At 42.1% G+C, this 24515-nt stretch overlaps 1 protein-coding gene across 2 annotated transcripts in view; it reads right to left on the bottom strand.

Moving 5' to 3' along the window:
• The window catches only part of AK7 (adenylate kinase 7), a 63897-nt gene that overhangs the window by 7761 nt on the left and 31621 nt on the right, over positions 1–24515 (bottom strand). For both annotated transcript variants that reach the window (XM_073349601.1, XM_073349602.1), the window contains exons 11-17: positions 21719–21847; positions 20308–20452; positions 18549–18677; positions 15959–16024; positions 13965–14162; positions 6122–6342; positions 483–641 (exon numbers count right to left, since the gene is read on the bottom strand). In XM_073349601.1, the coding sequence (XP_073205702.1) occupies positions 483–641; positions 6122–6342; positions 13965–14162; positions 15959–16024; positions 18549–18677; positions 20308–20452; positions 21719–21847 (1047 nt within the window). The remainder of the gene's footprint in view (positions 1–482; positions 642–6121; positions 6343–13964; positions 14163–15958; positions 16025–18548; positions 18678–20307; positions 20453–21718; positions 21848–24515) is intronic.

Here is a 24515-nt window from a genome sequence, read left to right as displayed (position 1 = left end):
GGGCTCCATGCTTGCCGTGGTATGGCGTCTGCACAGGTAACTCAGGAAAAAAGGCGCGAAACGATTGTCTGCCCTTGCTTTCACGGAGGGAGGGAGGGAACGGGGGCCTGACGATATGTACCCAGAACCACCCGTGACAATGTTTTAGCCCCATCAGGCATTGGGATCTCAACCCAGAATTCCAATCGGCAGCGAAGACTGTGGGAACTGTGGGATAGTTACCCACAGTGCAACACTCCGGAAGTCGACGCTTGCCTCAGTACTGTGGAAGCACTCCGCCGAGTTAATGCACTTAATGCACTTAGAGCATTTTCTGTGGGGACACACACACTCGAATATATAAAACCGATTTCTAAAAAAACGACTTCTATAAATTCGACCTTATTCCGTAGTGTATACATACCCAAAGAGATGCTACTGTTTTAATGCACTTTTCCTTTGGGCCTTGTCAAAAGTATCTGAGAAAACAATAATTATCTTACCAGGAAGTCAACTGGATCATCAGGCCTGATCTTGCAACATTCATTCAGCCCTTGCATAAGTGTTGGCATGACATTCTTCATTAAGTAGTTCCTTAGAGGAATGGACTGGGCTTCAAGTAATTCCTGTTCCTGCCTCTTCACTTCCTCTAGACATTTATTCTAGAAGTAATAATAATTTTTAAAAATTTCAATTCTATTAAATAGCATTTGCCAAAAATCTAGAATGGTGGCTTGTAGGAAAAACATGATCAGTTAGAAATACTGGTAATTTCTTTAAAATGTTTGAACAATTTGTACCTGGGTTCTTGTATTAGAAGGATGGGGCACAAGGGTGGGAGGGAAGGAGGAGAGATGAAAAGGATTCAGTCCAGTGAAGAATGAGACCATCTCCCTTCGACTGTTTCTTTTGATTTTCCTCTCTATCTAAAGTCTAAAGATGTTTTCCATTGCTCCTATTGCCAAAAGGTGAAAATGTTTGCAAGTCCCAGGCAAAAAACCAACAGTTCTTTTTGCATGTGCCAGAAACTTCTTGAGTCCTTTTTGGGCACTGTTTTGAACTTCACAGAGAACCCTTTGATCTTACTGGATGGTTCTACAGAACAGCTCATACAAGGTTGTGGTTTTTTTTTTAAAGTGCCAATGGAGTTGCACCTTCTTACAGCTGCTGAAGTTAGCCTTAAGTTTGTTACAGTCCTTTCTTTCCCAGCAGTAACCTGGGTTATTAGTGGATATAGAAAACAGTAGAAACTCTGGAGAACTCAGCAGATGGCTCTTTCCCATTCAAAAACTGGCACAAGAGTCAGGTTCATACAGTAATGGCTGATGAATGGGTGAGAGGAGGCCTAGATGCCGGCCTTCTAAATCAAAGAAGCAGATATTTCAGGTTTCCAAGTCCACATGGTTGACATACCTCAGGAGTTTGCAGTGTTGTAGCAGTGTTGGTCCCAGCATATGAGAGACAGGGTGGGTAAGAATACCCTTTTAGTGAACCAACTTCTGTTGGTGAAAGAAACACACTTTCAAGCTTACACAGACTCTTCAGGTCACGAAAGAGCTCTGTGTAAGCTTGAAAGCTTGTCTTTCACCAACAGAAGTTGGTCTACTAAGATATCACCTCAGCCACCTTATCTGTAATAGCTCAGAAGTGACATTTGACAAGCTTTGGATGTGGTTTGTGAGCATGGACATAGATGGCATGAGAACCTTTACCAAGAGGGAAATGGAGGTGTTGAATGTAGCCTTCTTCTTGTTACTGTCCTTAGAGCAGATTGATAGCTATTTAGAATTCCAAAGTGCTTTTGTATTATATAGGTTAAACTTGAGCACTCACTTTATATTCAGTGTGGAGTTTTCACTTCTGAGTGGTTAAAGCCTTTAGACAGTGCATAGATAAGACAGTTGGTTCATTAACATAAGAGTCCACATTATGCTTTAAGACAAACTCTAGGGGAAGGTAAAACACTGCTTAATCCGGAAAAAAAATGAAGATGTGTGGAGAGATAGCAAGGGCTCTACTTGGCACTCCTATATTTCAAACTACAGTTACAGTAACTGCAAATGCTACATTAAAAGTGAGTAGTTTCGGGGCATTCCCTCTCCAAGATTCATAAGCACATACAAAAATGAAAAAAGACCTACTGTGGAATTATTGGCCTGTATTTAAGTTATAAAAAATATAAGAGTTGCTTTCTGGGATATAATATCCTGACTCTGCAGAGGACCAAAAAAATTGCTGGGGCATGCACTTACAAGTTATTCACCTTAAGACCTTTTGTGAATCCTACCAACCAAAACCTGAGAGTGTGCTGAAGTAAACAGGAATAAATGTCAATGTGATGCTCTTGTACCTACTGGGGAAGACATCCCTGATTCCATAGTATGTACTAGAAGTGGACTTCTGATTGCATCACATACTTTACGCTCTCCACTGAAAAGCCTTTCTATAGCTATCAGAGATGCTTATCTTTATAGGCTGTTAGAGATAGATGGTCTGGATTGCAGTATTGAATGGATCTTCGGGTTAGATTTAAAGATCTTGTTTGAAAGTTATGTTCCATGGATAAAGACAGCCCACTCATGATATCAGAGAATGAAGGATATCAAGGACACCTGGGCAAAAACAAAATCCTGCCTGACTTTCCATAGTTGGGAATCTGAAGAATGGGTGGGTGAGGAGCAGCCCAGCTCCATGCTCTAATCCTTGGATATTCTAGGTAATTTACCAAAATCTGGGGCATTTGTTCAACTGGTTTGTCTCTAATAAGATATCAGAACTTCGCAGATACTTCAACTGCAATGTGCTGGGGATGCAAACATTGTTTCAAAATATGAGATGCTTTGCTAAGACCAACTTCTGAGACATTCTCCTTGCCCCTGATGATGACTGCTATAAGGAAAGAAATATGGGATTCTGCCTAAACACAAAAGCAGAAGGCTTCTGACAGGAGCTGAGGGCTGTGAGTGCCCCTTGTCAGTTTACATATGCCACTGGAGCTTGTTTGTCACACTGGACTAAGACACAGTGTTGAGCTAGCAGTGGTTCCCAGGCAAGAAGAGCTAAGCATATTACCAGTAATTCCAGTGCATTAAAGCACTGATAGAGTGCCCAAATGGACACCTCAGCCTGAAATGGTGGCATCCAAGACTATGCAGATGAGGGAAGAGAGGAAGGGGAAGAAGGCAAAAACAAAGACCTGCTAAAAGTTTAGTGGTGAGGAAAGCGATTATAGCAGGATCTGTCAAGTTCTGTGGGATAGGGAAAACAATTCCTCCAAGAAGGAAAGTGTGCAATCTTCTGGAGGAGGAAAGTCTTCAGTGGATGGAGATTAAATAAAGGGCACCAAATACAAAGCCTGTGAAACAGAGCTGGAGAATATGCCTGGCCAGATCTGCTCTACTGTCCCCCACTTGGGAGAACTGTTGCGCTGGGGCACTTGAAGCAGCTGAACAGAGTGTGGTGTTAGTCAGGGCATGTCTACGCTTACTGTGGATCGCTGCTGTGGCGATCGATCCACTGGGAGTTGATTTAGCGTGTCTAGTGAAGATCCGCTAAATCAACCGCAGATTGCTCTCCAGTCGACTCCGGTACTCTACTGGAACGAGAAACATAAGGTAAGCATACGTGAATAACGTAGCTGGAGTTGATGTAGCTTAGGTCGACTTATTGTGGTGTCTACACAGTGCTGGGTCGATGGGAGAAACTCTCCTGTCGACTTACCTTATGCTTCTCGTTCCAGTAGAGTACCGGAGTCGACTGGAGAGCAATCTGCCCTTTATTTAATCTCCATCCACTGAAGACTTTCCTCCTCCAGAAGATTGCACACTTTCCTTCTCGGAGGAATTGTTTTCCCTATCCCACAGAACTTGAAAGATCCTGCTATAATTGCTTTCCTCACCACTAAACTTTAACCAGGTCTTGGCTTTTGCCTTCTTCCCCTTGCTCTCTTGCCTCATCTGCATAGTCTTGGATGCCACCATTTCACGTATTTCACGTAGCTGGAGTTGCGTAACTTAGGTCAACTTAGCCCCATAGTGTAGACTTGCCTCAGAAGGGACCAGCAAAGTCAGTCAACATAGGGAGAGGGAAGAAAAAAAGAGTCTCAATACTAGCACGAATACCCATCTTCTGAGAGAAGAGGTTACTCAATGGGTAGCCAATCACGCAACCTCTGAAAAGTGGTGAACTGCCTCTTGTATTCAGTCTAATGAGGCCAGGAGGGAGGCAGAAGGGAGGAATTGTTCTCTTTGATGCTGCCCTTTTTGACCCTTGCTCTCCTCTTTTCTTTCCCCAAACGCTTTCTTTGCCCTAATTTTCTCCTTTTGTTTGATCTTCCTCGCCTGCTTCATTCCATCTTGTTAGGAAAAAAAGGGGAAGTAGGACTAAGGTAACTGCTGTTCCTTGCTTATTGCATGTAGTAGGCAAAAAAAAAAGAGGGGAAAAAAGGCTGGATGGACCGAAAAGGGAATATTACAGTAGGTACACTACAGAGAGGAGAGAATGGAGTTACAAGGTCTCACATTCAAAACCCATAAAAGGAAATACTATTTTAATTCAACACAGTTTAGCCTGCAAAACTCAGGACCACGAGGTATCACTGAGGCCAAGCACTTAGCAGGATTCTAAAAAATTATTAAACCTATGTAGATAACATGAATATCCAGAGTTATAAAAGTAAATATTAAGTAAAAAAACAAACAAGGGCTCTGGAAGGGATACAAGTCCTTAAAATGAGGGCATAATCCAACCTCTAAATCTTGAGAGTTATCATGAAACTTTTCATGGGAGGGCAGAGTGTTCCAAAATTGCCTACTAAAGGGTTTATTTTCTTGAAGCAGTTGGTACTGGCCACTGTCAGACGCAGGGTACTACATAGGACCACTGGACTGATGCAGTATGGCAATTCCTATGTTTCTATAGACAGAGTTAAGTACTGCAGATAATTGACAAATGTTGAATCCTTATCAGTGGAGTCATAAAGATGACAATCAAGACTTTAGCAGACAAGAAGAGAGAAGAAAGTAAACTGGAGAGTTCCTGGCAGGATGGAGGAGGAGGAGGAGGAGGAAAATGCTCATAGCATCCGACGAAGTGGGTATTCACCCACGAAAGCTTATGCTCCAATACGTCTGTTAGTCTATAAGGTGCCGCAGGACTCTTTGCCACTTTTACAGATCCAGACTAACATGGCTATCCCTCTGATACTTGACATATTATAGTAGACAATTACAAATGGCAAGATAAAGCAGCTTATTACTGCTACTGTTTGGCTCCATAGAAGGATTTCCCTGAGTTTTGTCAGTTCATTTCAACACCAGCAAGAAATGACATAATGTTAATTAATTTTGATTTCACAGGCTCAATAAGGTGACTGAAAGGTTGGTAAGAGGGAATCTTTGGCTCTCCTGGGTTCTGCCCCTTTCAATGTCTGAGTGGTTCTGCAAGTTTCAGCAAGTCCACCTGGAGACCATTTATAGTAGCACAAGACAGCTGGAATCTTTATGCCTACTGTGTGAGCAAAAGTGTGCAAAGGTAGCCAAAAAGGGAGCATGGAGAATGCACACAGGAGATGTGTTGATTCAGTGCATCTCCTTGAAAGCCTCATCTGGGGCAGCTCCAATGGTGCAGTAGTCTTTGCCCATCTGTGGCAAAATCCCAGAGGAGGGGTAAGGTGATGGTGTAACTCACTGTGGCACACTTGTGTAAGGGCTACTAAAGCCCTTTTTCTTCAGTTTCTTGCTCTGGAGTTTTCCAATCAATATCTGAAATCTCACTGGACATTTATAAGGCGTTAAGAGGAGGAAGATCATCAAGCTTGTTTTAAGGATATTTTGGTAACGACACTCAAAAGCTTCTGTTGTAACTTTATTAATATTTGAACTCTTTAACAAGGGTCTCAAAATACATCCGATGAAGGAAATATGAAAACAAATATGCAACTTGGTATAGGAGACTACAGAGCAGATACCACACTTTTGAAATGGAACGACACTGCATATAGCTCTTACCCAAGCATCACATGCATGCCCAAGTCAAACATTTTTGCATAAGGTCAAATGATAAGGCTACTGGAGATCCCATAACTGCTATTTTCTAAAACAGGTATATAATTAGGTTTGTGCAGAACTCTGTAATAACTTACCCACTCTTCCCAGTTTGCCACCTTTTCAGCCCTTTCCTCAGCGTCTTTACGCTCCTGTTCAGCATTGTCTTCTGCTTCTTTGGCAAGGCGTGCTTCGGCAGCTTTGCGTTCTAGTTCTTCCATTTCTTCATCTGTCAAACCATAATTTCGAGGTTTTCCAGTTTCTCTGATGATCTTGTTTACAATAAGTCTGTTCTCAGGATCCTCAAACTTTGCTACATCTTTTAAACATAAGAACAAAGAACATAAGTGTCCTCATTAATTACAGGGGAAAGGGATTTCAATGATTATTGTGAGACCTTTAAAATATATTTGATATATTAGTTAAGGTTAGCCAACACTTTCCATCATAAAGAGCCTGTTTTCAGTTGTGGTAAACTGTGTCAAACTTCAACCATCTTGGCTGAAGTTTTCTACGCCAGGTGTCTGCTCAGGCTGACACATATAAGGCTTCAGCTAAAATGATTGTCATTTCTGAGAATGAGATGGGAAAAAATATTGTTTTGCCCACTATTAAACAAATTCTTACAACTGTTTTATTGAGTAACTCTAGCACCCCCATACTTTGGAGCAAGGGCTTGAAATTTGGCAAGGGGGTGGTCTGCGGTAGGAATGTGCCTTTTACCATCCCTGCAAAAGTTCATCCATATTTGGCCAAGTGATGAGACTATGAGGAAAAAATGCAGTTCAGATTTAGGAGAGACTTGTTAACAAGTTTCGTGTCTAAGATCTCAAAGATGCCATCCATAGTGAGGATGTTCCATCCCCACACAGATTCTATCTGTGAGTAGATTTTACGAACACAATCACCATTGAGTGATTAATTGTGTATGCTGCAACAAGGCCGCAGACACTGAGCAAGATGCCTTGTAATTGCTCTTCCACTCTGCTGGGGTTGCTGTGGCAGTGGACACTGGCACTGAGAGCAGGGCGACTGTCTCTGTGCTCTCAACACTATCTCTGTTGGTGCCCAGGCAACATGGAGGAGCCTGACGTGAATGCAACAGGTTGAGGGACAGGAGGCAGAAGGAGTGGCAGGAGGTGAATAGAAGCATAGTTGAAGAATAGTTGGTGTTGGTCCTGCTTTGAGCAGGGGATTGGACTAGATGACCTCCAGAGGTCTCTTCCAACCCTAATATTCTATGATTCTAAGCAGGAAGGAGAGTGGGTTGCAGGAGCTGGAGGGTCCAGGCAAGCAGGGTTTTATTTGGTTTTTTTTTGACCGGGGTGTGTGTGTTAAATAAGCACGGAGGGAGATGAGGGCTGGTGCAAAGGAACTGGGAAGGGTTTGGATACGGGCAGGGGGAAAGTAAGGAGGACAAGCCAGGGGCACAAGGGTTTATAACTACTAGAATACATCCAGAGCCTGGAATGGAACCCAGGAGTCCTGAGTCTCTGCTTTCCTCTGCTGTCATACACCATCCTGGCAACCGTGGATGTAGAATTCCTCTACACCAACATTCCACACAAAGATGGACTACAAGCAGTAAGGAACAGTATCCCCGATAATGTCATGGCAAACCTGGTGGCTGAACTTTGTGACTTTGTCCTCACCCACAACTATTTCACATTTGGGGACAATGTACACCTTCAAGTCAGCAGCACTGTTATGGGTACCTGCATGGCCCCACAGTATGCCAACATTTTTATGGCTGACTTAGAACAACAGTTCCTCAGCTCTCGTCCCCTAATGGCCCTACTCTACTTACACCTCAAATCAGATGTCAAGAATTATAACATTCAAAAACCAGTCGGAGAACACTTCAACCTCCCTGGCCATTCAATTTCAGACTAAAAGTTGCAATTCTCCAACAAAAAAACTTCAAAAACAGATTCCAATGAGAAACTGCAGAATTGGAACTAGTTTGCAAACTGGACACCATTAAATTAGGCTTGAATAAAGACTGGGAGTGGATGGGTCATTACACAAAGTAAAAATTATTTCCCCATGCTAATTTTTCCCCTACTGTTACTCACACCTTCTTGTCAACTGTTTGAAATGGACCATCCTGATTACCACTGCAAAAGTTTTTTTTCTCCTACTGATAATAGCCCAGCTTAATTGATTAGTCTTGTTACAGTTGGTATGGTAACACCCATTTTTTCATGTTCTCTGTGTATATATAGCTTCCTACTGTATTTTCCACTGCATGCATCCGATGAAGTGGGTTTTAGCCCACGAAAGCTTACGCCCAAATAAATTTGTTAGTCTCTAAGGTACCACAAGTACTCCTTGTTTTTTTTGCTGATACAGACTAACACAGCTACCACTCTGAAACCTGAATTTACAAAGTAAAGAAACTCCAGAACTAAGGTTGTCTACAATCTTAATTTACTGCTTGTGCATATGAATGATTGCAACTTCCTGCTCCTTTTATACTGTCTTTGATTAGATGGTCACATACTGTTTTTCCCCACAGGACCCCTAACAACAATACTTTAGTATTAACCATGGATAGAAACTTCCGTATCACATGGTCTACAATTCTGCTATTCATCTACCCATCTAAATGGTTAAGACTGCAATACAAATGCTACAGAAGTCATACTTAACTGCATAGCCTCAGAAATATACTTGTCTTTTTAAATAAGAGCTGAGGTTATTTAAATAAAAGAGCCACAGAGGATACATCTACATAGCCCACAGCAGTGAGCCTCTGAGCCCAGGTAAACATACTCTAGATTGTGGGGCTCATACTAGTGCTCTAAAAATAGAAGCCCACCACCCTCTCTAGGCTTCAGAATCTGAGCTCAGCCCAAGCTGCAACTTCAAAGCACCATCTACACAGCTATTTTTAGAGGGCTAGCATGAGCCCTGCAACCCCAAGTCTGTCAACAGGGGCTGGGAGGCTCATTGCCCTAGGCCATGCAGGTGCACCCTTAAGGGGTCACAACAACTGGGGAGCCCACAATTGAGGTCTTAAAAGGCAAGCACTGTTAAAAGGATAACACTGCTTTTCATTGAATAAAAGTTTCTTTATCAGTGGTCTCACCCACTGACTAAGCCTCCCTAGATTCCTGAGTTATCCCCAATTTGCAGATGGGAAAGCAGACAGAAGTTAAGTGCTTTACATAACTCGTGCAGAGAGAAAAATCCAGATAACTTGATACCTTCCTGTTTAAACCACAGTGCAGACATAAAAAAAGCCAGCTCAGAAGGCCACATTTTTAATAGTTGGCAGTCTTCTAAAATCCTTGATGATAGTAAAATCATAAAATTCAAATATTTGGATCAATATTAAGAAAAAGCCACACATAAAAAAAATTCCCTACTCTACAACAAAATTATATCCCCCTTGTGATTGGGCCAGCAACCTTTCATAAACTCTCTCATGGCCTAGAGTCAAATTACAGGCACCCTGCCTCAGTTTCCCCTCTTGGACTATTCATGTAAATTTCACTTCAGGCTTTTTCTTGATCAAAAGATATCCCTCCTTGGGAACTAGGTTTATCAATATAGATTAAATGATAAAACTCAAAACCAAGTCCCTTCATAAATCCACACAACCCAAGGTTTCTCCCCTTCTTCCTTGGCCTTCCTACCTGAGCCCTTTACCATCCCTACCCTGCTTGTACCAGCCTCCCTGCCTAGTACACTTTCTACACACTCTACAACAACTTTCTGACTTTCCCCCCATTCATTGCAACTTCCTGCTCCTTTTATACTGTAAGGTGAAGTTCATGCTGTATTCAGGGTTGGTTTAGCCCCTGGCTCTTCAGCCCATGGAGCAAGCCCTACCCTGTTACATTCCCACTAAACCCAGTACACCCAATCAGCTTCCCCCAGAAGAAGTGTGAGAAAACAATCAGGTTTGCCGTTTGATCTTCGGGTCACTAAATGTAGGCTGTGATGGACCTACTGGGGATGAGATTTGGAGTAAATCTCAGGAAAAACTTCTTAACTGTAAGAACAGTAGGACAATGGAACAGTCTGCCCAGGAAGGTTGTGGAAGCTCCTTCACTGGAGGTTTTCAAAAGGAGACTGGATAGCCATCTGTCTTGGATGGTTTAGCCACAGCAAATCCTGCATCTTGGCAGGGGGTTAGACTACATGACCTGTGTGGTCCCTTCTAACCCCATGATTCTATGAGGTAGGGTGAGAGAAGTGGGTTGCAGAGCTAAAGAGCCTTTACTGAAATTATTCTTGCCATAAGTCATCTTTTTGCACCAGAAAACTGTAAACTTGCACACTTCAGTTGATTGCAGCTGCAAGGATAGAAGCAGTTCTGAAGGTAACCAGGACCTAAGCCTGTTGCTTTCAAGATGAAAGTCAAAATCTTAAATTGCATATGGAAATCAGCTGGAAGCTAGTGAAAACTATGAAACATGGGTGTGATGTCCCTGTAAGAAGCACCACCAGGCAAAGCAGCATGCCTCCTTTGGCACTAGCTAGAGTTTCAGAATAGTCTTCAGGTGTAGCCCAAGGCAGAGGACAATGTAGTAATCTAATTATGAAGTGAAGTCAACATCAAAAAGAGAAAAAAAAATCATTCTTATGAAGCACAGATTAAAAAACAAACCCATTCTAGGCAAGTGCTACTACCTAGACTTCCAGATGAATATGTGTGAATATAACTAACAAACGATGGGCAAACCCCCTCAATCAAGAAGGCAGAAATAATTACCACTTCTTCCATTTGCTTTCCCTGTCTAATAGCATTCCTTGGTCTTCCCTGAACTGAGACGTAGGCCTTGTCTACACTGGCAAGTTTCTGCGCAGTAAAGCAGCTTTCTGCAGTGCAACTCCCAAGGTTTACACATTGCTAAGCTACTCTGTGCGCAGAAACGCCTCAGTTGCAGCGTTGCAAAAGAACCACCTCCGCGAGAGTTGTAAGCCTTACAGCACAGAGGCTCCAGCGCTGTATTGGCAGTATAAATACATTACAGTGCAGAAAGCAATCAATTGGCCTCTGGAAGTGTCCCAGAATCCCTCAAGTGGCCACTCTGCTCCTTGTTTTGAACTCGGCTGGCTGCCATGAAGGCATGTGCCCTTCCCCTTTCAAAGCTCTGTTTCTGACAAGTGCTGGGGAGGGAGACAGGGGCTGATGTCGGGGTTTCCCCCTCCCCCTGTCTCAGGACTGGTTGCTTCCTGCTGCTCTCTGAACTTACAAGACAGCATGCTGACACACTCTGTCCCCCAAAACACACTCTTTCCTGCCCCCTCCATACACACACACTCCCTGTCACACACTCTGCCCCCCTTTCCCCACACTTCAGTTGAAAAGCAGCTGGCAATGTAGGAAAATGCCCACAGAACAAGGAATTGGGAAACCTGCATCATGTGACGCTGTACCTGCCCCATGAGGCATTGCAAACCCTTCCCAGAGCACCCTACGGCCAGCTGCACAGTGGAATAGCTACTACAATGCACTGCTCTCTTTGCCCTTGCAAGAGCTGCTAATGTGGATGTGCTCCACCGTCACAAGGAGCGCAGTGTGGACACACAATAGCAGTTTAACTCTAGTGCTTTAATAAAAGGGGTATAACTTGTTGGGCAGAAACTTGCTAGTGTAGACATACCGTTAGCTAGCTAACCTGCATCCAACTCCCACTTTAGTAAGACATTGAGGTAAGTCAATCAACTTCACCATCTGGATCTGATAAGGAATGTTGTGGAGCCAGTTGCATTTGCATACTAGATGTAGAACTGATCAATGAAATTGTTTTTAATTGTTCACTTTATTAATATAACTTCATAAGCAAAGTTTTATTAATCAACATTCATTCATAAAACCGGTTACCCCAATAACTGGCTAATTGAGTTTCACTTTCAATCCAATTGCTGCTTAAATCGCTGAAACTTACACTGTTTCAACATTGTAACTTCTGTTCACTGTTTGCCATTCCTTACACTTGTCCATATTGTAACTCAAACTCCATTTTAGCTTGTCCCAAACTCCATTTTAAAATGCTCACTTCATTTTGTAAAAGCTTGCTGCAACCTTCATTTTTGCAAAACCCTGCTGTAATCTTATTACTTTAGTTTAGATGTGTGAATGAGGTATGTATGGATGATGGAATCAACCTCCAGCCCCAGCCTGTCCTGATGAAATAAAGTGTAAACACCCAACCGCTAAAGATGCAGACAACAGCACTGACAAAGTAAGAGGAGTCCACCCTCAAAAGAAAAGAACAAAAGTACAATTGAAGAAACATCAAAGCCAGGTCCTAGGCTGAAAGTCATGTCTGCAATTGACAGGTGATCAATCACACCGAACCCAGAGGCAGGGTGACACAGCAAGACCTATAGACTCTGGATTCAAACTAAAGCCTACAAAAAGGATGGGTGAGATGGAAGACTTTGAAGGGTAACATTCTGCTGCCAACATGGAAGGGCATCGGTGCATGCCCAACAGAGACCCAGCTCTTCCTTGTGCCTGGTTTTCCTGGCCAGTTTGCCGCCACAAGCTACAAACCTAAGCCACGAACTCAAGCTACATTCAGGACTGGTAACTATACAGCAGCTGCAGAACCTGTATGTGTGTATGAACGAACGTGTGAATGAATGTGAAACTGAATGAAATGTTATAGCTATAACTGACTGGCTACTATGATTCTTTTTGTATTCACAATAAATGTGACATTTTGTCTTATCCTCTTTAATAAGATCCTGCTGATTTTTTATTTTATTGGTTTAACATAGAGGCACCAGAGCTCAAATATTCTCATTATTTCCCCATGTGCCCTCCTATATGCTTTGAACGGGAGGGACAATAGAATAGACGCTTCTGAAATACAATATAAGAACCCTCAGGACAGATGAAAAATTACCTAATGTTATTACCCACTAGGACTTCTTAGGGAAAAAAAGGAATGGAATTCCTCATGAGCAACTCTACCTATGCTTTCAAAGGTCCAAAAATATGTCAACTACACTTCATGGTCAGTGTGACAAATCTGAAAGGATCAATATGGACACATGGTCTTTGTCCATTGCAGAAGATTTCCTACCAGTACAAGTAGCACAATCTCTGTACCATATTTATAGAATCATAGGACTGGAAGGGACCTTGAGAGGTCTGTAGATGGTCTGCTCAAGGACTGAATGGAAGAAAAAAAAAAAATCTGGGAACTCCAGGTATCACCAGGGTTGTTTCACCATAACATTCTCATTATCTGAGTCCACAAAAGGGACATTCAAGACAGGGTGATAATTAGTGTGATTATCCATATCAAGGTATAGCTTTTTTGTGCACAGGCTGAACATAGCTTCTTAAGCAATGCTGGCATATTGCTCTCATTTTGTTTCTGAATAATCAGGCTCGATTCACCAACCCCAAGAGTTCCAGTGATCAGGTTTTGTGGATGGTATGTTGGAAGACATTTTTTGGGGGTGTGTGTGAAGGGGGATTTCAAAAATTTCTTATGTCATAGCATTCAGAAGCATTACAAGAGTTCCCTCCCCAGTGCCCTAGCCATCGTCATGCTTCATCTGTTGCAGATCATTTATATACCATCATGACTTGTGAGAACAAAGCTGAGGAAAAGGTTTATTGGGTGCCATGATATTGAAAATCAAGGACTGGATATTACTGTACGAATTCACCAGCCATCAATAGTGGGGTCTGTGTTCTCATTATAAAAGGATAGTTCACTTAGCCTCCAAAAGTGGAACCTTTAAAATGGGTACATTGTATGAGCCAATGGCAGTTAGAGTACATTTCCCCAAATTATAAGAGTAAACAAACACTCCTGCAGTAGTGCAAGCATGTTCTTAGATTTGTACTTCAGTGACCATTAAAATATGCCATTTTATCTATGTAAAAATATTGTATTATTTCCATGGAAGAAAAATATACTATGTTTCTAATGGCTTATATAAAAGTTTGTTTTTATTCCATACCAATAAACTGTGGATGTATTTCAAGTTCATCAAAATAGTTGACAACAGTCTCATCTTCAGTGTTTAACTCTCTGAAGAGACTGAGAGTTCTCAAGAACCGGTCCTGAGTATAATGAGTTCCAGCCACAACACTCTCTGGAAGATTCATTACTCGGTTTTTTAGGAATTCATCTGAGGCATTCAAAGAAATAACATATTCTGTGGAAAAAAAACATTTTTGAGAGTTAGATGTAATGTCATAATTTTTGTTTTATTTTTCTGCTATCACTAGATATCATCTATGAATAACAAATTCCAAACTACTAGTGAATAGAAACAGATGTCAAATCTTTAAATCTCTCCATACAAAACGGCATTACAGAACGCTCTGTCTCCAACTGTGTACGCTTGTAGCAATTCACCAATATTTAACAGTGAACAAAAGTGCTTTGGAAAGAACCCTGATATTCCAATGTTATCTCAGTTAAAAACCGTAAAGTTTAACTACAAACTATGGACCATATCCTGCCACCCTTACTTATTGAACTCAGTGGGACTATTTGGGGTGTAAGGGACTACTCAACATGAGTAACAGTGGCAGAATCTAGTCCTAAAGCCCCACAGAAAGCTACTATACACACCAGTCAAAATGCTTTAAATAGTAAAATCTGAAAAGATCTATGTGAATTGTGTGGCCAATGTAGTAAATAGGACTGGAAAACTTAACTCATCTATTCAAAAGACCTCATGGACTAGATTACTACAGTCTGGGATTTCTAATCTCATAAATAAATGTACCTATGCTTGGGTTAAGTAAACTATCAGGCACCTAAGCAGTACATAAAAATAAAATATGCCAGATGCAATATAATTTAGTGTCACTGTTATCTGTAGTACAGTGGTAGGGAAAAATACTGGAAAGGCATGTGAAAACATTTTACTTTGTATTAGTTTAACAGTCTCAATTTTTTATTCTTTATAAAATAAAAATCTTTATTCATATCTTTATTCAGCTTCAGTGAAAATGCTCCCTCTGCTGACAGGTGGGCTTCTCCTGTCAGTATAGGCAATCCACTTCCCTGAGAGGCAGTAGCTATGGTAACAGGAGAAGCCCTCCCATTGACATCACGCCAGGAGGTAATCAGTATACTTGTGTTGCTAGGAATGTGGATTTTCCATGTCCTTGAGCAACATAGTTATACCGACATAAGTTGCTAGTGTAGACTTAGGGCTAGTCTACTCTGGCAACGCTAAAGCGCTGCCATGGCAGCACTGCCACCTCCATGAGGGGCATAGCTACCAGAACTGGGAGTGCAGCTCCCAGCGCTGGGGCACTGTCTACACTGGCGCTTTACAGCGCTGAAACTTGCTGTGCTCAGGAGGGTGTTTTTTCACCCCCCTGAGCGAGAACTTTGCAGCGCTGTAAAGCGCCAGTGTAGACAAGCCCTAAGCCTCAGATAAAGCTGCCACTAAAGTCAAAGGAAATAAGGACTAATTTATCTCATTTTATAAATACCATTGTAAATTGGTGAAGCAGTTTAGCAAAGTCAAGCAGTAACATCTTTTCTCGGGGAGAAATTTATAGAACCAGGTACAGCATAACAGTCAGTAAAACTCAGAAAATGAACAAAAATGCTTCCCACCTCAGCATAGCCATGGGTTGAGAGTGCAACCTTCTCTCATATAGTCACTCTTCTTTTCTTGGAACAGTTGTGTTTTTAGACCTCCCCTGCAGATCCTGTTGCCAGGGTCATCACAGTGCATCACAATGATTTATTCATGTTTTCATTTTAAAAATGTGGACTACAAGTGTCTCAATTTATGAATAGAAGAAGCTGCTTGGTTCAAAAGTTAGTGCTTCATCATCTGTTGCTGTCTGTCTAGAGGTCTGGACCAAATCTTTGTTCCAATGAGATTAGGGCCACTATATGCTTAAATCCAGCAACAGAAGGAGTGCTTCTTAATGGTGTGAGGATTCTTTTAAAACTCTGCCCTTTGTAGTATAGTAAACTTACCAGGAGTGATTAATTTATTATAGCGAGGCACTTTGCTTCTTGTCTCTTCTTCCTCATCATCTTCAACTAAAATAAAAGTACTATATAATTAACACTGTCACCTGAAGAAACTATATTACTAACGTTAACTAAAGAGGTGCTAGTAACAATATCTGTCCTTTATGTAGTACCAGTTCTTTATATGGTCAAATGACACTAACTAATGAATCCTGACAGCACCATTGTGAGATAGGTGGGTAAATAATTCAGGAAAAAAAGTTTAGATACTTCTAAATAAGAAGCACAAATGATGCTAGATCTTCATGATTCAGAAGAGTTCTATTGTTTAAAATTAGCTTGGTGCATATTCATTCTCTCTTCTCCCCCCTCCCCCCGATATGGTATATGAACATCGGACACAGAGATCCGGCCAGCCAATGCAGGATTCTGCTGAGAGACACACTTTTCTACATCTCTGAGCTGGAGCAGCATGCACACCCACCATCTTCTGGCCAACTCCTGCTACTGGCAATAGAACATATACTAGCTGTTTTGGGGAGCTGGGGTGGACATGTCTCCGAATGTGTAGATAATGCCTGCTTAGAGACTTGGGGAAAGATCCTCAACTGGTGTAAATCACATAGCTCCATTGACTTCAGTGATTTTCAGTGGAGTTATGCTGATATACATGAACTGAAGCTCTGGGCTGGCCCATTAGCTGGACTCTTTTCTTAAAGCAGTCCTGTGGAATTCTTACATAGGTGGAATAGGCTCCTAATCTATTTCCCCCCAACAACTCACTATACACTAGCTCAGCACACAGAAGGACTGAGCCCTCCATGTTTGTACATTTATTTATTCATTCCTTTATTTACCAGGACATATTTTGAAAACACTGACTTCCTTAACTAAAATGAAGTGATATAGAATCCTTCAATTGCAAGCTTCTTGGGAAAGGGACTGTTTTTATATTTGTGTCCTATACAGCAATCAGCATAATGCTGCTGGTGAACATATAACAAATAATAATACTCTGCATAGAATCATAGAGCTGGAAAGGACCTAGAGGTCATCTAGTCCAGTCCTCTGCACTCGTGGCAGGACTAAGTATTATCTAGACCATTCCTGACAGGTGTTTATCGAACCTGCTCTTAAAAATCTCCAGTGATGGAGATTCCACAATCTCCCTAGGCAATTTATTCCAGTGCTTAACCACCCTGAAAGTTAGGAAGTTTTTCCTAATGTCCAACCTAAACCTTCCTTGCTGCAATTTAAGCCCATTGCTTCTTGTCCTATCCTCAGAGATTAAGAAAAACAATTTTTTTTCCTCCTCTTTGTAACAACCTTTTACGTACTTGAAAACTATTATCATGTCCCCTTTCAGTCTTCTCTTTTCCAGACTAAACAAACCCAATTTTTTCAGTTTTCCCTCAGAGGTCATGTTTTCTAGACCTTTAATTATTTTTGTCGCTCTTCTCTGGACTCTCTCCAATTTGTCCACATCCTTCCTGAAATGTGGTGCCCAGAACTGGACACAATACTCCAGTTGAGGCCTAATCAGTGGGGAGTAGAGCAGAAGAATTACTTCTCGTGTCTTGGTTACAACACTCCTGCTAATACATCCCAGTAGTACGTTCACTTTTTTTTTGCAACAGCGTTACACTGTTGACTCTTATTTAGCTTGTTTCAGAGTAACAGCCGTGTTAGTCTTTATTCGCAAAAAGAAAAGGAGTATTTGTGGCACCTTAGAGACTAATCAATTTATTTGAGCATGAGCTTTCATGAGTTACAGCTCACTTCATCGGATGCATACCGTGGAAACTGCAGCAGACTTTATATATACACAGAGAATATGAAACAATACCTCCTCCCACCCCACTGTCCTGATAATAGATAATAGATAAGCTATTACCAGCAGGACAGTGGGGTGGGAGGAGGTATTGTTTCATATTCTCTGTGTATATATAAAGTCTGCTGCAGTTTCCACGGTATGCATCTGATGAAGTGAGCTGTAGCTCACGAAAGCTTATGCTCAAATAAATTGGTTAGTCTCTAAGGTGCCACAAGTACTCCTTTTCTTTTTGCGAATACAGACTAACACGGCTGTTACTCTGAAACCTGTCATTACTTAGTATAATGACTCAACCACTCCCAGTCTTTATTCAAGCCTAAGTTAATTGTATCCAATTTGCAAATTAATTCCAATTCAGCAGTCTCTATTTCCCCTTGTTTATTCGCCCCCCCACACACACACACTGTTCCTCAGCAGTTCTTGTTAACTCCTGGAAATGTGCTGGAAATGGCCCACCTTGATTATCACTTCAAAAGGTTTTCTCTCCCCCCACCCCACTCTCCTGCTGGTAATAGCTCATCTTAAGTGATCACTCTCCTTACAATGTGTATTTTTTCATGGTCTGTGTGTATATAAATCTCCTCACTGTTTTTTCCACTGAATGCATCCGATGAAGTGAGCTGTAGCTCACGAAAGCTTATGCTCAAATAAATTGGTTAGTCTCTAAGGTGCCACAAGTACTCCTTTTCTTTTTACTATATTTGCCCTTTTCCAGTCTTCATACATACATAACAAATACAGCAGAACTCTGTAACTTACGATTAAATAGATCTTTTGCCTGGTCATAGGTCTTTGGAAACCCATCCAAAATATATCCTTGATTCTTGCAAGGCATAGACTTTAGCTTTTCTTTCATGAATCTAATCACATACTGATCATCCAGACGACCTGAAAATTTAACATATGCATTCAAATAGAGTTAACCTATGTATGGTTTATGTGGAAGATAAACATCTGAAAGATTTTACTAACATTTTTATACACTTGTCAGAGAGTCTTTGAGTTGAGATCTGAGAATGCCTAACTATCTGCTTGGCATCACTATTTGGTAACTACACAGAATCACCTATGGTAATATGTACTGATATGTTACAGAGTCTTCAGAGTACTACAAAATTATCATCAGGTATAAAATGAAAGATTCCTTTCATAAGACTGTTTATGTTTGATGAGTTTAACTATTATCCCAGGATCAAAGGAGTAAAAATAAATAAATTGGACATAGTAGTATAACATACTGGTAACGTCCAGGGACTTGCACTATCTCCTGAAGCATCTAGAATTAATTTCTGAATTTACTTCACAAAACAAAAAAAACATTTAGAGAGAGGAATGTAGCAGAACAGTTAAGCTTGCAAAATGTTGGATTTTACTAAGGGCCTCAAACAGTTTTACAAACACATATTCAATTTGTCATTAAAACACTTGGCAAAACCCATGTGAGACAGGTATTATGCTCACTTTCAGATGGGTAAACTGAGACACAAAGTAGTTTTAGTGACTTGGCCCAGGTCATTAAATAAACATTACAATAAACCCCCAATGTCCTGGGAATAAAACTCAGATTCTTACTTCATCTGTAATCATGACTCCAACTCCCTCCCCTTCTTTTTGCTTCATTTTTAAAAAGTCTTAGTTAAATATATATAATCCACTGTAATCAAAATATTTTGACTGTAAAAGCTTTCATTGTTTTAACAGTAAAGCAAAGTCATGCAGGAGATAATGCAGCAGTGCTCATTAATTTTGCAGATAAAGCATACATTAATTAGACAAAACAATCCAGTGCTTTTTCCTGGGAAATCATTGCAGACCTCAGTGTGTTAAGAAACACAAGGCCAAAAGCACACATGATTTAGCCACAAATAATAATTAAAACACTTATATGGCACTTTTTCCATCCACAGGCCTTAAAGTATTTTACAAACATGGGTAAGCATTATTTACCCTTCACCAAAGGGGGGAACCAAAGAACAAAAAGTTAATTGATTTTTTTCAAGGTTAGTTGCGATCAAGAAACCCAGTAAAACCTGGCAAGCTTTTTACTTTAAGTGACATTAATTAGGCTTTCACTTCTGAAAGGTAAGCATGATATAATTAATTACAAAATATTCTTGCCAAGAATCTAGAGAGACTGAATATAGAGCTGTAAGTAAAATGTCAGTTTGTAGTGTCAAAAGGGCTGCATAAAAATATATGCAGAAAACAATTGCTACTATTATAATAGCTTTTCAGTGTTTAAAAATGTATATGACTTTTAACAGACACATTAGTTCAAATTTTGCCCCGTTACTCTCATACAATCCCAATTATTTCAGTGGAATTGTACAAAGGTAAGTGAGGTAAAGGTTCATAACACTGCAAACAGAAGGCATGACCCTTGTCTTCAATGGGAGCTATAAGGTCTAAAGGTACAGGCACAAATCAATTTCCTGATTTTTCATTTGTATAAAAGTTACATCTATTAACTAAAATCCAGGCTACCATTATCAGTATGCCTTTCCCTTTCACACCTTACCTCCATTCTGCTCCATGTTTTCTTTGACTCCATCTAAGAGTTCTTGTGCCTCTTCTATACTGTTCCCTTCTTCTTCTTCATCTTCTTCTCCCTCCTCTCCCACCTCTTCAGTTTCCACTGTTTCTTTAGGAGCAATAATTTTTTCCTATATACAAAAATAAGGTTCAAAAATAGTTTGGCTAAATTCTGCCTTTGGTATTAGACAGGTATAATTAAGGACAACATTTGGGCAACTGTCCGCATCTTAGTTTCAGACTAATAGCTGAAAGCCTGTGCTGTCACACAGGTGTAATTCGTAAAGTTATGTATGTAAAAAAGCCAATAATGGCTCAGGTAGATGGTAACAGACCATGAATCCCAATGACGATTGAACCTGGTGATATTTTAAACAAAAAGCGCTCTCAACCATGCTTGTAGCTGTTTCCATTGCTTCACATTGGTTCAACAGACATTCTAGGCTTAAGAGTGATCTTTGGGGTTACTGTGTGTGCTGATTGTGTTGTGTGGCTGGTTTTGTTGATTTGTGAGTGGGGAGTGTTGTGTGGATGGCAAATGAGGGGAATGTGCCACAGTGATGGTCTATGTGTATTTGGGGTTATTGTATATGCTGGTTATGTTGTGGAGGGGAGGCTATGTTGTGGGTAGGGGGGAGTTGTGCAGATTCCTTCATACAACCAATGAAATTTTTGCATGCAAAATAGCTGTAGACTAAGGGCGGTGATTGGGTTGATATCACAATGGTCTAGGACCCTTGGCATGGCATAGACACATGCCTTCCTGTAGGTGTACACAGTACGGGTGTAACTCAAAGTCAAAATGGCCGAGAACTTAAAAATTAGATGGTAACAGACTCCAAATCCTAGTGATGATTGAACTTGGTGATATTCTGAACAAAAAGAGCTTTCAACTGTTCTTGTAGCTTTTTCCAGCTTCACACTGACTCAGACATTCCAGGCTTCAGAGTGACACACATAAGAACATAAGACACACGGAGTGACAATCCTGGAATTTTATTATATAGATATGGAGCTCATCTAAGGCTCTAAGCTGTAAGGTTCTGAGCCATCTTCACTAATTACAATCAGTTAAAATAAGGCGTGCTCAGTACTCAGCATGTCACAAGATCATGCCTTTACAGCCTACGTTAAATAAAATATTTTTTGGCTTTTGCAGATATTGAAAAATGGAAAAGGCAGGGATTAGTTTCAACAGCAACAGTTGGGCATCTACAATGGAGTTAGGATATTTTTAATTCCTCATTGCATTCTACTAGAAGAAGGTTATTTCCTATGGTCATTCTTCAACTTCTAAATCACAGTTTTCTAACTAATTCATAAATGATTTCAAACATTTTACATTTTAAAACTATGAAAACCAAAATAATAATCCTAAAGAAGAGTTACCCACGTACCAGATTTTCCATTGCTTCAGAAATTACATCCTTTATTTTAATGTGATGTAGCATATAGTGTTTGCAGAGTTCTTCAGCAATGGTAGATTTCCCAACTGCAGGAGGACCAAGAACACAAATTTTGACTGGCTGAAAGAAAAAAGATAAAAAGGAATTAAGCAAATAGTGTGATTGTTTTAAATGACTGGTCTTTCCCCTAGGACCAGTAGAAAATATATGAACAAACAAATTAACATACAATTGGATACCTATTTTAGATGAACTTTCAGTGTATAAATTCTGCCCTTGGATGTCCTATTTCTGGAGCTCAGTGTCTCCTACAATTCTTAACATCTGGGCAGCTCTCCTCTCTCTGCAGCTTACAGAGATGGATCAAAGTTTTGGAGCCACATGGTATGGCCGTGCTCCCTCAGCTCCTACTTTCCTCCAGTTTTTCTGACGCTGACATGTGTGGACAGTGCTTTTTAAAGCTCCCAGTTTACATCTGCCTATGGTTTTGGGTTGCGGGGGGAGGGGAATGTCAAAATTTGGGGCAGGGCTGAGCAGCAATTGTCCTCCCAGCCTCTCTTCCCCCGTTGGCCAGTTTTTTTAGCCGTGTGTTGGAACCCTCTGGAGCCTGGGCTGCAGTGCATCCTGCCGGCTCCTCTGCACCTTCTGGATATGGCAGAGTACCCTAAAAAGCACCAAATGAAATCCAAATGGTGCTCCATCTGTGAGACTGCCTTCCCAGGCTCAGCAGACAGTGATGTGTACCCAGCCTACACCCAGCCTTCTACCCCTAATTCTGTTAGGTCCCAGTGCTATGAGTCAGGCAGGCGTGTGGAATCCTCTCGCCACCAGAGCAGCTGTGGTTCCGACATGGCAAAAATGGACCAAGAATCTATAGGCAGGGCAGGGAGAGGCTCCAAGTATGAGGAGGGCCTAGTGAACCAACTCAGGGGGTAATTCCCAGTGGGCCCCTGGAGAAAAGAGAAAGCAGATTTACAAGGTCACAAATCTCCCCCTTCCCCCAAGTTCTAAAAATGGATTCTGATCACTCTGGAAAAAGAAACAGGGATCATAAGTAGGGTGACCATATTTCCTTATGCTGAACACGGGACACCTGGTAACATTACTCATATTCAAGTGATTTAAGCAGCAATCAATCGTACAAACATTCAAATTAACATCAAGTTGACTGAGCCCCTGTTAAAAAGAAATACTGCGTAGTTGGATTCTTTTTATTTACCTTATTATCTTGAAGGCTTTAGGGTTCACACGGGGAGGGGTGACACACATGCACTCCCATTCACCTCTCTCATAGGGGGTGGGAGTGAGACCAACAAACCCGACCCTCCCTGCCCAGCGCTCACTGCCCTCCATGCCTGGCTGGCCAGACTCTCGGGACCGACCTGCCTCTCCTGGTACCTGGCACTGCATCTTCCTGAGGCAACATGTTGGGGGGAAGGGGAGGCGGGTGTGTGTGCACACAGGGTCACATGCCCTCCCCGTCCCCAGATTTCTGCTACCAGGGTTCACACCAGAATGTGGCCAGCAGCAACCTTTCAGCACTGTATGGGAGGGAAGAGACAGGAGCTGCTTCCAGCTGCAGGGGAGAGGGCGGGGCAGGGATGACCTAGCCCATCTCTTGGCAGAGCTCATCTCCCCTCCACCCCACCGCTCCCGGGTGGCTGGAAGCAGCTTGTCCCTTCCTGCCCGCACAGTGACAAAAGGCAGCTAACACCTCAAGGCTGCTGCTGGCCACTGACATAACCCAGCCACCTCTTGTCCCTCAGCTACAGTGCAAGCAGGAAGGGTTAAGTCCTAGGGATGCATTGTGCACCAGGGCCCAGGGAACTTGACTGTAGGGGCTTCAGCGAACCCAGGGCAGGGGGGATGAAGAGGGTGCTAAGCCTCTGCTATGGAGCCTGCAGGTTCAGGCGTGAACAGGCTGGAAATCGCTTCCCCTCTGCCACTCCAGAGCATAGTTGAGGGGCAAAGTGGCTTCCCCATGCCAGCACTGTGTGGGGCTTTGGCACATACAGGTCTCGGCTCTTCCTGGCCAATGCCCCAGGCCAGAGGGTCTTGGGATTTCCCAGGGCACCAGCCCAGCCAGACGCAGTAGGGGAAGGAAAGAGTCTGCTGGCCAGGCTGGTGGTGAGTTCAGTGCTCTAACCAGGGGCTGGTTTTCTGCCCAGTGCTGGGAGCAGGACATGTCCTGCCAGTGGGGATATGGAGGAGTAGCAGGGCTGCCGGGGGGGAGGGGCACGGGAAGGGACAATGCAGGGGACAGCGAGAGGGGGAGCATGTAAAGGGCCAATAGGTGAGCAGCAGAGGCGACATATAACCAGTCACCACTTGCCCTCACTCACCAGCCACTGCAGCTCACAGGCAGTGCCAGCTGGAAACGGGGAGGGGGCCCTGCTGGCCACGAGCCAGCATGCAGCAGGGGCTGCGCTAAGGGACCAGCCCCTGCCACCAGCCTTGCACACCCACCCCCATAGTCAGCCACTGGACCCAAGCCATTTACCGCTGGTAGGCGGGAGGCTGGCAAGCAGGGATCTAGCCAGCAGCAGGACCTGCCAGTACTGATGCGGGGGAGACAGAAAATATGGGACAATTTTCCCATTTTTAAGAAAAAGTCAGGACACTTGCAGGAGGGCTTAAATACAGGACTGTATTTTTAAAAACGGGACGTCTGGTCACCCTGGCCAGATAGAAGCCCGCTGTGAATTTTAAGAGTCTACTCTAATAACGTTTAACAATGTAAGTAGAACTGTGCATGTGTAAAAAATTACAGAGTAATCATGTTTTTGAG

The sequence above is a fragment of the Lepidochelys kempii genome, chromosome 6 (assembly GCF_965140265.1).
Source record: "Lepidochelys kempii isolate rLepKem1 chromosome 6, rLepKem1.hap2, whole genome shotgun sequence".
Lineage (NCBI taxonomy): Eukaryota > Metazoa > Chordata > Testudines > Cheloniidae > Lepidochelys > Lepidochelys kempii.
The sequence above is the reverse complement of the archived record's forward strand: the minus strand, read 5'-3'. Positions and strand labels throughout refer to the sequence as shown.